Genomic DNA, 14,296 nt, shown 5'->3' with positions numbered 1-14,296 from the left:
ATCTCTTTAGCATACTTGGTTTGATGCATCACCATTCGTGATTTAGTGTAGGCAAATTTCATACCTAGAAAATAGCTCAACCTTCCTAGATCTGTCATTTCGAATTCAGCATTCATGACTTTCTTGAATTCTTCTATCCTTTCTGTGCTTGAACCAGTGACAAGCAAATCATCCACATATAAGCATATGATTAAGATTTCTCCATCATTATCTTCCCTGACATACACTCCATGCTCTACCTTGCATTTCAGAAACCTTAGCTGGAACAAGAATGCATCAATTCTCTTGTTCCATGCTCTTGGTGCTTGCTTCAATCCATACAGTGCCTTGTTCAGCTTGTATACTTGTTGCTCTTTACCTCTTATCACAAAACCAGGTGGTTGTTGAACATATACTTCTTCCATCAGAGGACCATGTAGGAATGCAGACTTCACATCTAATTGAAACAATTTCCACTCCCTAGCACAAGCAATTGCCACAACCAATCTTATGGTTTCAATCCTTGCTACTGGAGCAAACACTTCTGTGTAGTCTACACCTTGTTTCTGTAGGAATCCCTTTGCCACTAGCCTAGCTTTGTATTTCGAGATTGAGCCATCTGGATTGAGCTTCTGTTTGAAGATCCATTTTACTCCAATTTGATGCTTGCCTGCTGGAAGCTTTGCTAGTGACCATGTCTCATTCTTCTCAATGGATTTGATTTCTTCACTCATTGCTTTCTTCCATACCTCTTGTGTCATTGCCTCAGCCTCATTAATTGGACATGCCTCAGCCATTAGTGCTAGATGGATTAATTCTCCTTCATGGTTGATTTGATCATCAGTACACATTTCATAGTCTCTGAGTCTGCTTGGTATTGATCTTTGCCTTTGAGATCTTGACACTTCATTCCCTTCTGCTACTGATTCTGAGAAGTCATTTGCATCCTCATCAATTCTGTTCATAGACTCAATTTCAGGAATCAGTTTCTTTAGACTCGTTTGCATTTGTCTCCAATTCCACTTCTCATCTTCAAGCACCAACACATCCCTGCTGATCACTACTCTGTCAGTGATGGGATCTAGGAGTTTGTATGCACCATTTGAGTGATAGCCTATTAAGATTAATGCTTCACTTTTGTCCTGCAGCTTGGTTCTTTTCTGGTCTGGTATATGATTATAAACCAATGATCCAAACACCTTGAGATGACTCACAGTTGGTTTTCTCCCACACCAAGCTTCAATAGGCACCATCCCTTCAAGTCTCTTTGTAGGACATCTATTCAGAATATACACTGATGTTGCCACTGCCTCTGCCCATAGCTTTTGAGGTAGATCTTTTGTCCTAATCAGACTTCTAGCCATGTTCATAATTGTCCTATTTCTCCTTTCTGCAAGACCATTGAGTTGAGGTGTATAAGGTGGAGTGATTTCATGCTTAATTCCATGATCTCTGCAGTATGCTTCAAACTCATTTGAAGTGAATTCCCCTCCTCCATCTGTTTTCAAGGTCTTCAGTTGTTTTCCACTTTCCTTTTCTGCAACAGCTTTGAAGTTCTTGAATGATGTGAATGCTTCACCTTTTGTTCTCAACACATCCACCCAAGTCATCCTGCTAAATTCATCTACAAAGATGATAAAGTACTTGTTGCCTGAAAGTGAAGGAGTTTCAAAAGGACCACAAACATCAGAATGAACTACTTCCAAGACTGATTTAGAGGTCATCATCTTTTCAGTCTTGAAAGAGTTTCTTGCTTGCTTTCCAATTAGACATACCTCACAAATTTTCTCTGGTAGTGTAGTTATTGGAAGACCAGAAACCATTTGCTTGACTCCTAGTTGGTGCAAGCTTTTGAAGTTTAGGTGCCCCAACCTTGAGTGCCAAATCCAACTCTCATCTCTAGTCTCAACTGTGCTCATGCACTGAACTTCTGCTGCATTAAAGCTCACTTGAAATGTTCTATTCTTGGAGGCTTTAGTTCTCAAGATTACCCTTCCATCAGAATCAAACAATTCAAGTTGGCTATTTTTCATGAGGACAGAGAATCCTTTCTCAATCAATTGTCCTATACTCAGCAAGTTGTACTTCATCTTTGGCACATAGAGTACATTGGACACTATTGCTTTTGATCCATTCTTTCTCATGATGACAACACTTCCTGCTCCTTCTGCTGATAGAGAACTATCATCTGCAAATTTGACTCTGCTTTTCTTTGTTGAATCAAAGTCCTTCAACCACTCTTTATGGTTTGTCATATGATTAGAGCACCCTGAATCCAAGTACCAAAGTTCAGAATGTGATCTTGTTGCAGTATTTGTAACCATTAGATTTAGTGGTTCTGAGTCTGAATCTTCTTGAGTTGTGAGTGCCTCCTCCTTGTGCCTAGATTGCTTGTTCTTCTCATTGCTACATTCATAAGAGTAGTGGCCTTATAGCCTCACCATACCCCTTCATTTGGTTTGTAATTGTGAGAATCTTGGTGAAGTATTCACCAACCTTGTCACCCTCCTCCATATGCAATAGCTCATACTGCTTCCTTAGTGATTGGAGTTTGACCTTCTTGATCTTGTCCCCTCCAGCATGACTTGTCACCAATATGTCCCATGCTTCTTTGGCTGTCATGGCATTTTGTATCTTCTCAAAATGAACATCATCCACACATTGGTGGATCAGAAACAATGCCTTGTTGTCTTTCTTTTGAGTTTCTGATTGATCTAGTGGCAAGACACCATCTTGCACCACCTCAATGACTTCTTGATACCGAAATAAAACCTTCATTTGAGTTTGCCATCTATCCCAATTCTTGTTGGTAAGGACTGGAAGCCCCATTGCTTGAAGATTGTTGCTGTTTCCACTCATCCTTCACCTCTTTCACTGATCTGCTTCTTTCAAGCTTCTCCTTCAATTAGTTGATTCACACACAGCTTTCTCAACTACTCTTCACCAGATCTGCTTCTGCAACTCAAGTCCCACGGGATCTTTTCTTTTGCTCTGATACCAATTTGTTGGATTGTTTGTGTTGTTGTTGAACAACCAAACAGAACTGAAAACCAGAAGAAGAAGAAAGAAAAGAAAGTTCAGAGGATGAGAGAATTTAGAGTTAGGAAGAAGAAGAAAAATATCAATGAATATGCATCAATCTTATTCCATGAGAAAAAGGAAACTTTCCTTATATAGCAAACCTGCCATAACTGAATTAACAGAAATTTAAAAAGTTTCCATTTTAGGCAAGTTTCAACTATCAATTACAAATCAATCCTAATCAATTACAACTTGAATTAATACTAGTTTATCTCAACAAATAATAATTAAAAATTAATAATAAATAATAGACTAACAACATAAAATTTTTATATTACACATATATATTTTTCTCTTCCAAACTAATAAATGTGATAATTTTGAGACTTACTTTATGTCTATTTTTTTATAGGACCCCAATCACCATTGCACTTTGAATGACTAATTTAACCAACACACTCAAAGTAAATACGCGAGTTATTTCTTCAATTTTTTCCAAAAAAATCGTTCATTGGTTGTAAGCTTGGTGTGGAGGGTGCATCAGTAATAAGAAAGAGTTGGAAGGGGTAAAGTAATGTTGATAGATGAAAGGGTGAAAATACGTTCTAAAGTCAATAAGTGTGGCAGTAGTAGTAGGGCCAAAGGTCGTAAGTATATGTCAGTGTTGAAGTCTTTACCCTAAAGACCTTCCCACTTTATTTTTCTCAGCACTGTGAGTCTCAATTATTAGCCACGTGTACCCTTCCACCCCCACCGTTAGTGTCCCACCGACAAAATTCCCACTTTCTTTTATTCATTCACAAAACTGGTAAGGTGATAAAGAGATAGGGTTTAATACATGTATACTATTGGTGTAAATATTTTTTTATAATATCAGTTAATCATTTATCATTCACATATTAATAATTATAATTTTTAAATAAAAGTAATATATAATAGGCTGATAATATAATTTTTTTTAAATTTATTAATAGATTCTAAATTCAAAGCATATTGTTAACAATATATTTTAATAATAAAATTGTATAACTAAATCCCACACCTATCATTTTTTATGTGGCCAAGCGTGTTTTCAATTACCGAAATAAGTTTTATTTCTAATAATAAAGCTTTTACATTGAGTTGGACTTTTCTGATGTATATTTTGTTTGATATGCATCAATCTAAAGTGTTGATGAGTGTTAAGTGACGATGAGTGTTAAGTGTCATGTTGTGAATGAAATTCATATAAATTTTGGATTTTATGGTGTAGTTATGATGAAATATGCACAACTCTAAAGAATCTAGTGTGATTAATCTTGTTTAATGATCTTACATGTTTTTGTATCAATTGCAAGAGAATAGGGAATAGAAAAGATGGAAATTGAAGGAATTTGCATAAAATGAGCTCTGAATCTCTAGCCCAAGCGACAATTGCTAATTCAAGGAAAAATGCTTAAATCACCGCTCGTTCCTCGCTCAAGCGAGGGAACTGTCGCTCAAGCAACAATTCCCACTTTTAGATGTCAAAGTTTATGTGTCTTTCTTGCCCAAGCGAGAGCACTTCGCTCAAGCGAGAAAGACAGGTTCAAAACTCCGATTCTCTCGCTCAAGCTATAAGATTTTCTAAATGCTGAAATTTGCTCTTTCGCTCGAGCGAGAGACGAGAAATCTGGAACAAATATAGGCGGTTACAAAAAACAAAGGGGGTTATCTAACCATTTTCCAAGTTTTTTCACACGATTTTAGATAGAGAAACACTAAGGATGAAGAGAGAAGTCGTGGGAACGACTTTAGATCTAGAATTTCTTGTATTTCTCACGTTCAGAGTGTTAAAATGGCAAGGATGAGTGGCTAGTTCTTCGTTGTTGGAATTTGAAATGTAATCTTCTTACCTTGTACTCCTGGATTCAATCTAATGTAATTGTTATTTGATTTTGGAAAGTTTATCTCGTTCTTAATGCATGCGTTTAATTAGCTACTGAATTCTTGTTCTTGGGTTCAAGTTTAATTGGAAAGTTAAATTTGACACCTGATTTGGATTATCTTGCTTCATACATCATTATTTCAGGAATGGATAATGATGTATGAATTATTTTTACATTATTTTTTAATGCTAGTTAATCAGTCAATTGGCCAAGGAAATGGTAATTGAGTGATTATCTAAGGATTTTACACTCAAAGAATTTATGTAAATGAATTGCCGAAAATATGCATCAGAATCAGTAACTTCGCAAGTTATTTGGAATTAAATCTATGAATGTCAAAAGGGAAATATGATAAATTTCGATCTCAACTCTTTTAAATTCACAGTTAACTTTTTATTTTAATTTAACCTTGTTACAAAACTATTATCAAATTATCAAAAAAATTTGTGTAAATAGTTGCACAACTAATTTTTGTAGAAATTAGTGTAAATCCATTCTACTCCCTGAAAATGATATCTCAATACTTTACCGGATTTTATTACTTGGACAACACAGTAAGCTTGTTGTTCCATAAAATATCTAACCATGAGCACAATAAAATTAATTTCAATCATTTAGCATTAACCTCACGTTATAATAAGTTATTAGAATTTGGTCTTAATTCATGCACATTAAACAACAAAAGTGTAAACTGCGAGTTTTATCTCTTCTCGATAACAAGACAAAAATTTAATAAAAAATTGTTAAATAGCAAGATATAACTATGATTCTCTTTTCCAAAAAAAAATGATTTTTTCCTAATTTATGATTATCTATTCCATTAATAATTGTTACTATGGGTTTAATATATTATTCTAAAGGAATCTTCTTCGGTACTGGAGAGTTTAGTGAGGAATATGATTATAACACGTGTCAAAAAAAATTTCTAACTTTCATGATTTCATAATATTTTTTGAATATAAAATAATAAATAAAGTTTTAAAAAATTTATGTCACATATTCTATTAATGGTCTTTCCATTACTGAAGAGAACTCGTAATATATCAAGAGTTTCATATCGGTGTATAAGTTTAGCGAAGATACAAAAAATATAATTTTTTAAACAAAAAATATGATACAGATAATATTTGGACTCGTATCTATAATATAATATAAAAGTTAAGATTTGTATATGAATAAAAAAAGTAAAAAGTAGCTTGTGTGATTTCATTAAAAGTTATGAACTTATTATCACATGAGATGAAAGAGAATCTTCTATTTTTTAAATTACTAAATTCATTACTTTGCTGAAAAAAAATCACATCAATCATACAACCCTTATAATATAGCTATCTATTTAATTATTTATCAATTAAAAGTTTATCAATCGGAATAATTAAAATACATAACTAATTTAAAGTTAAAATTTCGATCTTTTAATTTAAAATTTTATTTATAATTGAGTATGCAGTATTTTTATTTATTCGAAGATAAGTTAGATAACAAAAATAAAGTTTTTCTGTTGTGGATAACTAATATATTTTTAAAAAATTTAGAGGATAAAATTTTAAAGTGAATTATTCAACGTTATTTTTATTTTCAAAATGATATTTCAAGTAGCTTTATAAAAAGAAGTTTTGAAACACTTCAATTTTTTAAAGCTGTAAATTCCTTACATATTTTTAGTGAATAATTATAGGACATATTTACTGAGTCGAAATTCTACAAGCTTTTATCTAACAGTGCTTATGTAGTTATGTGTATACTTTAAGGTTGGAATTCAACTTTATAAATTTATAAAAAAATGGATATAATTTCTAAGTCAATAATGAAGTACTCAACACAAGTATAACAGGTAATAGAGCAATGATGATACTTCCCAAGGCATAATAAATTTTATGAACCCTACCAAGAAAATTAAAACCATGTATCAAACAAAAGAGTGGACAGAAGTGCAATTTAACCCATAGACATTTGTCACGACTCAAATAATGTAAATAATGTTAAGACATTTTTTTTTGCGGTATAATTAATGGTTTTCCCTCATCATACTATAAGAAATTAATCACTGTGATTGTCTATTTTAACAAATGTCGTTCACATGAATCAAACATTTAACTTTTTGACAAATTTAAGATCCAATAAGTGTTACACCATTTGAATAATGAATAGAGATAATATAGTAGAGCAAGTTTCAATTGATCATGTTAGTTTTTATTTTTTACAAAAACATTTCATCAAAATCATTTTACTTATTGCTCAATAGAGTAATGATATATCAATTTTCTCAATTATCATACAAGTTGTACATATCTCTTATAAAACAATTATTGATAAATAAAATATTATTTTCTAATATTTGTCATTGTCATATATAGGTATTTAAGATTTAGTATGAAAATATATTATTTTTTATGCTCAATACGTATAATTTTTAAATGAGTCTACATTTAAAAAGTTTGCTGGACTTAATTACTTAGACTCTTCTTCCCTGGCTTTAAGAAAACTTTTCAGATTCCAAGAAAACGATTAATTAATTAATTAGGGACTCACCCGACCCCTAGTTTCCTCATAATTTTAAATAACCCTTCTACCTCTTTCCTAGACTCTTTCTTCTAAAATTTGAATCCTAGTTTTGCAAAGCAAGCATATGTGTACCTAAAAGTTGCATGTCCCTACATATCATATAAGGCCAAAGCCAATTTATTAAGTAGCTTTAGTGCCAGCAGATCAAGGGAAAAACCAAGTACACTTTGTGCTTTAACCATAACACATTTAAATGTGTTAGATATAGTTCATGATTCATCATGTGAGACTTGTGGGGTTGTGGACCATGGTAAGAACTTTGAACCCGGATATTCGCACTGATACAGGTTAGTCCCTCCATGCATGTTCAAAATCGTTGCCCTATCTTTTTTAGTGATATTTTGTCTGTCATCAACTTTGATTTGGGCCATAGATATTTACATTTACACATTTATACGTTATAACCCTTATTTAAATAGCTTCAAACTTCAAAGTCAATTGTATTATATATAACATGATTTTGGTGGTCTTAATTTAATTATTAACTTTTGGTAGGACTCAAATGGATACTGTGTGCTGGCGACGAAGCAAATAAGGAGCACGTTGTTTCAAGGAACAATAAAATACACATCATTTCTATGTTTTCTAGGCAAGTTTATACCGTCTATCGATTATTTTGTCTATGAATATTGTCTAGGAACAATCTTGGTATATTGACAAATAAGAAAATGTTAAACTAGATATGCTTTAGAGCTACTTTAGACTATGAATTCCATTTCCAGCACCTAAAACTTAAACCGTATTGAAATTCACACATTTTAAACGAAAGGGTCAACATATTTGGAATCTATGCTATGGTCTAAGAAGTTTAGCTCGACTAAGTATGAAGATTCTTCTTGCTTAAAAAATAAAAACTACACTGCTATTTCTGTGCTATGTTTAATAATGGTCATGGGTGGAATAGAATGAAAAGGGATAAAGTTATGGGCGGATCGAGGGAACAAAAATCACGGGTAATGATCAAATTTATTTCCATTAGAGACGTTAAGATAATTATAATCTTTTTTTGTTATTTTTGTTTCTACAAAAGGGTTTTATGCTATGAGAGAAGATTAGTTTTATACATTAACATTGTATCATCTACTATTTATTTTTAATTATCATGAATTTATTTAAAAAAATATAAATAAATTGTAAATGATATGTTAATTATGTATAAATTTTTACATTGAAAATATATAAATCTCATATTTTTATTATATGGGGGTGATATTGTAATTCATATACAAAGTTAACATAGGTATCAAATATTGACAAATAATCAAATATTACTCGTTGCAAGAGGCAATATTTTAACTTGTCACGGAGACTTCTCTAGCAGATAAAGATATTTCCTCAACTTATAGTTTAAAAGTGACAAAAAGCTATTTGCTAATAATCAATTTAATTTTATAACTATTGAATAAAAGAAGACAAATAAGGCATTAACTGCTTCATTATTAAAAGAAGCTTTGCTAATTTTTATTACCTTCGTTTTCATTTCCACAATTATATCATTTCTTAGACTTAGTTATTTGAAATTGATAGAAAATGACAAAGTGGTTGAGGTATGGAAAGTTTTATGTGAGAAGAATATTAGTTCATTAATGAGACTACAAGCCTCTAAGAATGTCAAATAATTAGAGAAGAAATGCTTTAACTCCTACTTAAAAGATTTACAAAATTGGACCAACCATGTGGAATTAGGATAATGAGCTATCTTATGAAGTTGTGCAAGAAGATAATTGAGTTAAGATTAAGTTTAAGAAACCTAGATTACTGAAAATGAATTCAATTTTATGACGAGAATATTTGTCATTGAGGTTATATATTTTCTTATAGGATTGATTGATAGAGTTTTGTCAAAGGGACTAACAGTAACATGTTATTGAATTAGAGAATACATTGATAAGATGTCTAAATAAATATTGCATAAAGCTCTAAAGAGTATCATAAAAGTAATTTTAAAGATTTTACTATATCTAAAGTCATTAGTTTTTTTAAGTAACTTAAGTTAATACTACGTAATTGAAAAATTGATAGAGATTTAAACCGTAAGACTCAACTATGGTAGATGAAATGATGCAATTCCTTAGGTTTATTCCACTCTAACCCTATTTGTATTAGATGTTAGTATCTCATCTTATCTAGTTTTGGCATGACATCGATTAACCCAATTTCAAGAAACATATATATATAAACATACCGCAAGACAACTAAAAATTATTTAGAAATCAACACTTTATTGGTAAACTTGATTATAATAGAAAATTCAGTAATTCATATAGTCAAATTACCCCCATAATAGGATTTAGTGCTGTTGTTTTCTGTAAGAATTAGAATCCATTTAAGTTGCTGGAGTTATCCCAATTTATAAAGTTGTTCGGTGTTCATTCAATCATGATTTAGTCATAAAAAAGTATAGGTTTTAGTTAACGTTTTCAATTTATTTTTAAGAAGAGATATAAGATCTCGGGTAGCACATTTTCCATGTGTCAAGGGCCCATAACAGACAATTAAGGTCCAGATAGATTAATCCAAAGTGAAAGCCCAGACACAAATTTATTGTCACTGTTTTACATTACATTCCGTGAGAAAACGAATTTTGAGTGAGTTTGTGTTAAGTTATTGGATTTTTACTTCTCAGTTAATTCTTAAAATTATTATTTGGTCTGCGATTTTGAAAGTGAAACCCCCTCATGTGTTGTGTTGGAACAGGTTGCAAGTAGGAATGGACGTAGATGGCGAAGAATTGACAGCGCAAGAGACTGCTTTGTATGATCGTCAGATTCGTGTATGGGGAGCTGATGCTCAAAGAAGGTCCCTTCCTTTTTACTTTCTGAAATTTAACATTCTCTGTATGCATTTGTTACACTTCTAAGTGTTTGCTTCATTTAATTCTCATACTTGTTATTGGTTCTTGTAGCTAGTATATTTTTTTTCTGAATCCCTCTTCTTTAATTTTAGTCACTTATTTATGTTTCTTATCCTTTTCAGACTTAGTAAAGCTCATGTCCTAGTTTATGGAATGAAAGGAACCGTAGCTGAGGTAAACCTTTTTTATTTTTTGAGCGTAAAACCATGAACTTTATTTCGTTGGGTAATGTAGTTATTTATGATATGGTTGGGTTCTAGAAATGAGACAAACACGTGTCCTGTGTTGGATTCGGGTTATGTTTTAAATAGCTCGACTTTTTTTGTTTTGATTAGGTAGATGTAAAACTTGTTGGCTTAAATTAGTAACTCTGTCTACAATATTAAATATATAATTTAAAGAGCCAAAAAAAGTATATAATTTCAATAAATCTTAATTACGGCTTTCTATTCTATTTTTTAATTCTATTGTTTTATCATGTCTAATGTTCAAAATTTTAAACTAAGTTACCAATGCAAAATCCAAGCAAATGTTCATATACATTATATTTCTGGGTATGGGGTAAAGTATAACATGTTTGTAGTCATCTCTTTAGCAACCACATCATTGTTGCACACTATTATGGATTTGTAGATCACACTTTGTTTTCTCACATTGTTGTTTGTTCATCATGTGTAAAGAGTTTTGGCTTTTGTTTTTCTAGTTTTGCAAGAATATCGTTCTAGCTGGAGTAGGTAGTTTGACTTTAATAGATGATCGGGTGGCTACTGCGGAAGCATTTTCCTCAAATTTTCTCATTCCTCCTTATGAGAATGTGTATAGTGGCAAGACTCTCGCTCAACTTTGTTGTGATTCGCTTAAAGACTTCAACCCCATGGTTCGTGTCTCTGTTGAAAAAGGTTTATCTTTTCACTCTGTCCCTTCTTCTTATGTGTTCTGATTTTCTATTGCTTTAATTATTCCGGTATATTTCCATCAAGATTTTTGGTTTTGTTTTATCTTTATCTCGGCTGCAGGTCACTTATCAACTTTTGATGTGGAATTTTTTGCCAAATTCGACGTTGTTGTCGTCAGTTGTTGCTCACTTTCAGCCAAAGTACTGCACAAACTTTCTCTCTCTGAGGCTTGGCATTGCCCCTTTGTTTTAAATTACTATATGCCTGACTGTCACTGGCAATTTTCTATTAACATTCTTGTTTAATTTTTTTCTTTTGCTGTAGAAATTGGTTAATGAAAAATGTAGGACGCTATCGAAACGTGTAGCATTTTATACTGTTGATTGCAGAGATTCTTGTGGTGAAATATTTGTTGATTTGCAGCACTATAAATATTCAAAGGTATTCCTCTAGTTTATCTAATTTTTGAACGTTAATCCTTAGAAGATGCTTGGGTACAATCAGTGTTTTACTTTTTATGCTTAATTCTTTTTTGGCAGAAAAAACTAGATGAAACTGTTGAGTGCAATCTACAATATCCAACTTTTGTGGTAACGTCTGAATATATTATAGCAAATTTCTATCTTCGCATTATTTTTTGTTGTGTTTAAAAAGTAATCCATTTGTATTTCTCAAAATTATATTTACTAGTTTATCATTGGTTGTTGATGAGTCTGTTCCTTCCAGGCCTTCATTGTGATTCTACTCCTTGTCATTAAAACCAGAAACTATATAGTAGAGAAGATAAAAGATTGTTCACTGGAAGGATCTCTGCTCATCTATAACTTCGTCTTACTGATCTAATGCCCATTGGTTAACTTTCAATGCATTATTTTGAGTTCATTATATTAACATACTAATAGCAATGGCTTAGAAGTCAGTAAATAGAATGTTTGTCATCTTTCTTTTCATAGAAAGCGTAGGTGCATCATTCTGGTCATACAGTGTTCTTTCCGGATTTGATTTTTTTTTGAATTGTGCTTGTATTAAAGAAAGAGAGCTGATCTTTACAATGCATATTGACTTGGTTGTGTTCACCAAAGAATTTTTTCCACATTATAACATAATTTTTCTTCCTTTTTAGTAACTTTACCATCTGTTATGTGTAGTTGAGAACTTTGTTTTCACGACTGTGTATTTCTTTCTTGTTCAGGAAGCAATATCAGTACCTTGGAGGGCACTTCAACTGAGAATGTCAAAGTTGTACTTTGCTATGAGAGGTGTGGCAAAAAGTATTGTTGTATATCTGTATGTTTCTGTATGTAAAATGCATAAAATAGAAGTAAGCTATTCAAATCAATAGGAAATGGTTCTTTGTGTTGAAGGTGTCTGCTTAAGTGCTCTTATTGGGGTTTTTGGACTGTATTTAGAGAGAAGAGATAGGCGAATAGTGAATATTCATGTTGAATGTTTTTTCTTTTTTTATAAAAAAAATAACTTTTTCTTCTTTGTGCCCATGGACAAATTTGCAAGCAATATTATTTTTGTCACTTATATGTTGCAGTAATAGAAAAGTATGAAGAGGCTGAAGGACGAAGAGTGGGAGAAGTTTCTATTGCAGATCTTCCTGGTGTTCTCAAGCTGAAAAGGGAACTTTGCACTACACAAGTATGCTACCTGAATTTATTGTTTATGTTATACAAGTGCACATTGTTTCTTTTCTCATCTTTCTCTTTGTTTTAACAGTCTCTCAGTGAATCTCATGTGCCTGATACTCTTCTAGAACGATTGGTCACAAATACAACAGAATTTCCCCCAGTCTGTGCCATTATTGGTGGAATTCTTGGACAGGTATTCTATTCATCCATCTTAAGTTTTGATAATGTTTCAAAGATGTATTCAGTATCCAAACTGACATTTTGTCTATTGTAACCTTATAGGAGGTTATCAAAGCAATATCCGGGAAAGGTGATCCCATAAAAAATTTCTTCTTTTTTGATGCCTTGGACGGGAAGGGCATTATAGAAGACATCTCAGATTCTAATGGTGGAAGGTAAATGACATCTATGGGTTTGTGTTGTATATGTCTGAGGCAACTTAATTTCCGAAGTGGGAAGAGTACTTTTTGAAGAAGAGCATACAGAACTTAGTAGATTCTATTTTGACTCCTTTCATTCTCTTTTTGCTTTACTTTGCTCTTTTGTAGTATTTACTATTTAGTGCAAATGACAGTTTTGGGTTGAATTTATCTCATTAATATAACACACTGGGGTACATGTATTTTTGTTGATCGTTCAATCATCAGCATATATCTTTCAATGCTATGAAGTTTAACAATGTCAAGATGTAGTACTGTATAGTTCATCTGTTTCATTGGCTAGTGTAATCTGATGAATTCTGGTATAATAAAGTTAATGTTATTATTAATAGATTTTGACGCACCACCAAAATTGGAGTTTCATAAAGTAGCTATTCTTGCAAAATTTTATATTCACTCTTCATGTATCCTCATGTGATCTATGGTATAATACGTGCTAATTATTTTTGGAATGGATTAGACTGTACATATATTTTATTTGATCATCGAAAATAGATTGATCGTTAGAATAGTAGGTATCTTTTAAAGAGTATTATATTGGACAAAATAGTTGTCTCAGTTTTTTTAAGTAATTTTAAGTAAGTTATCCTTTGAAGTTAAAATCCGCCACAAGAACAGGATTCTAATTTTTCTATTTATTACTATAGCTTTTCGAAATTTTATTTAGAGTGTTTTAAAGAAGTAGAAATGGTGTTGAACTAATCTTGAGTTCCTGTTAAATTAAAGTTAAGATAAGAGAAGAAAAATAGGGAATCGGTTGTTCCCGTTCAAAAAATTCTCATGTTAAAGATATATTTTCTGTTTGTATCCTCCGGAAACCTTGTCAAATTCAAAAGAAATATTTATCCAAATCTATCTATTAAATCTTAAAATATATATGTGGTGATTGGTTTCTAACTTTAATTCAAATCAAATCAAATTGAACCAGTTAGTTTTTGCTAACCCTTCAAGAACCCGCCACAGCAAAGGAGATTTCATTAGGTTTGATCTTAAAAGA

General features: G+C 31.9%; 1 protein-coding gene across 1 annotated transcript; it reads left to right on the top strand.

Annotated features, from left to right (window-relative positions):
* LOC109361618 (SUMO-activating enzyme subunit 1B-1-like) lies at nucleotides 10,103-13,544 on the top strand. Its single transcript, XM_019607128.1, has 10 exons — nucleotides 10,103-10,271; nucleotides 10,449-10,500; nucleotides 11,030-11,225; nucleotides 11,343-11,422; nucleotides 11,547-11,663; nucleotides 11,762-11,812; nucleotides 12,415-12,481; nucleotides 12,766-12,869; nucleotides 12,948-13,052; nucleotides 13,142-13,544. Exons 1-10 carry the CDS (start codon nucleotides 10,183-10,185, stop codon nucleotides 13,256-13,258), a joined length of 978 nt encoding a protein of 325 aa, XP_019462673.1. The 5' UTR covers nucleotides 10,103-10,182; the 3' UTR covers nucleotides 13,259-13,544.

Source organism: Lupinus angustifolius, chromosome LG12, assembly GCF_001865875.1.
Source record: "Lupinus angustifolius cultivar Tanjil chromosome LG12, LupAngTanjil_v1.0, whole genome shotgun sequence".
Lineage (NCBI taxonomy): Eukaryota > Viridiplantae > Streptophyta > Magnoliopsida > Fabales > Fabaceae > Lupinus > Lupinus angustifolius.
Note: the sequence above shows the minus strand (reverse complement) of the source record. Positions and strands in the feature narration are given on the sequence as shown.

What these genes read in the sequence shown, in the direction of transcription:
- LOC109361618 (XM_019607128.1), top strand. Translation starts at nt 10,183, where the DNA reads ATGGACGTAGATGGCGAAGAATTGACAGCGCAAGAGACTGCTTTGTAT. An exon ending in TGAAAGGAACCGTAGCTGAG is followed by an intron (nt 10,501 to 11,029) that starts GTAAACCTTTTT and finishes TTGTTTTTCTAG; the next exon opens with TTTTGCAAGAATATCGTTCT. An exon ending in GTTGTACTTTGCTATGAGAG is followed by an intron (nt 12,482 to 12,765) that starts GTGTGGCAAAAA and finishes TATATGTTGCAG; the next exon opens with TAATAGAAAAGTATGAAGAG.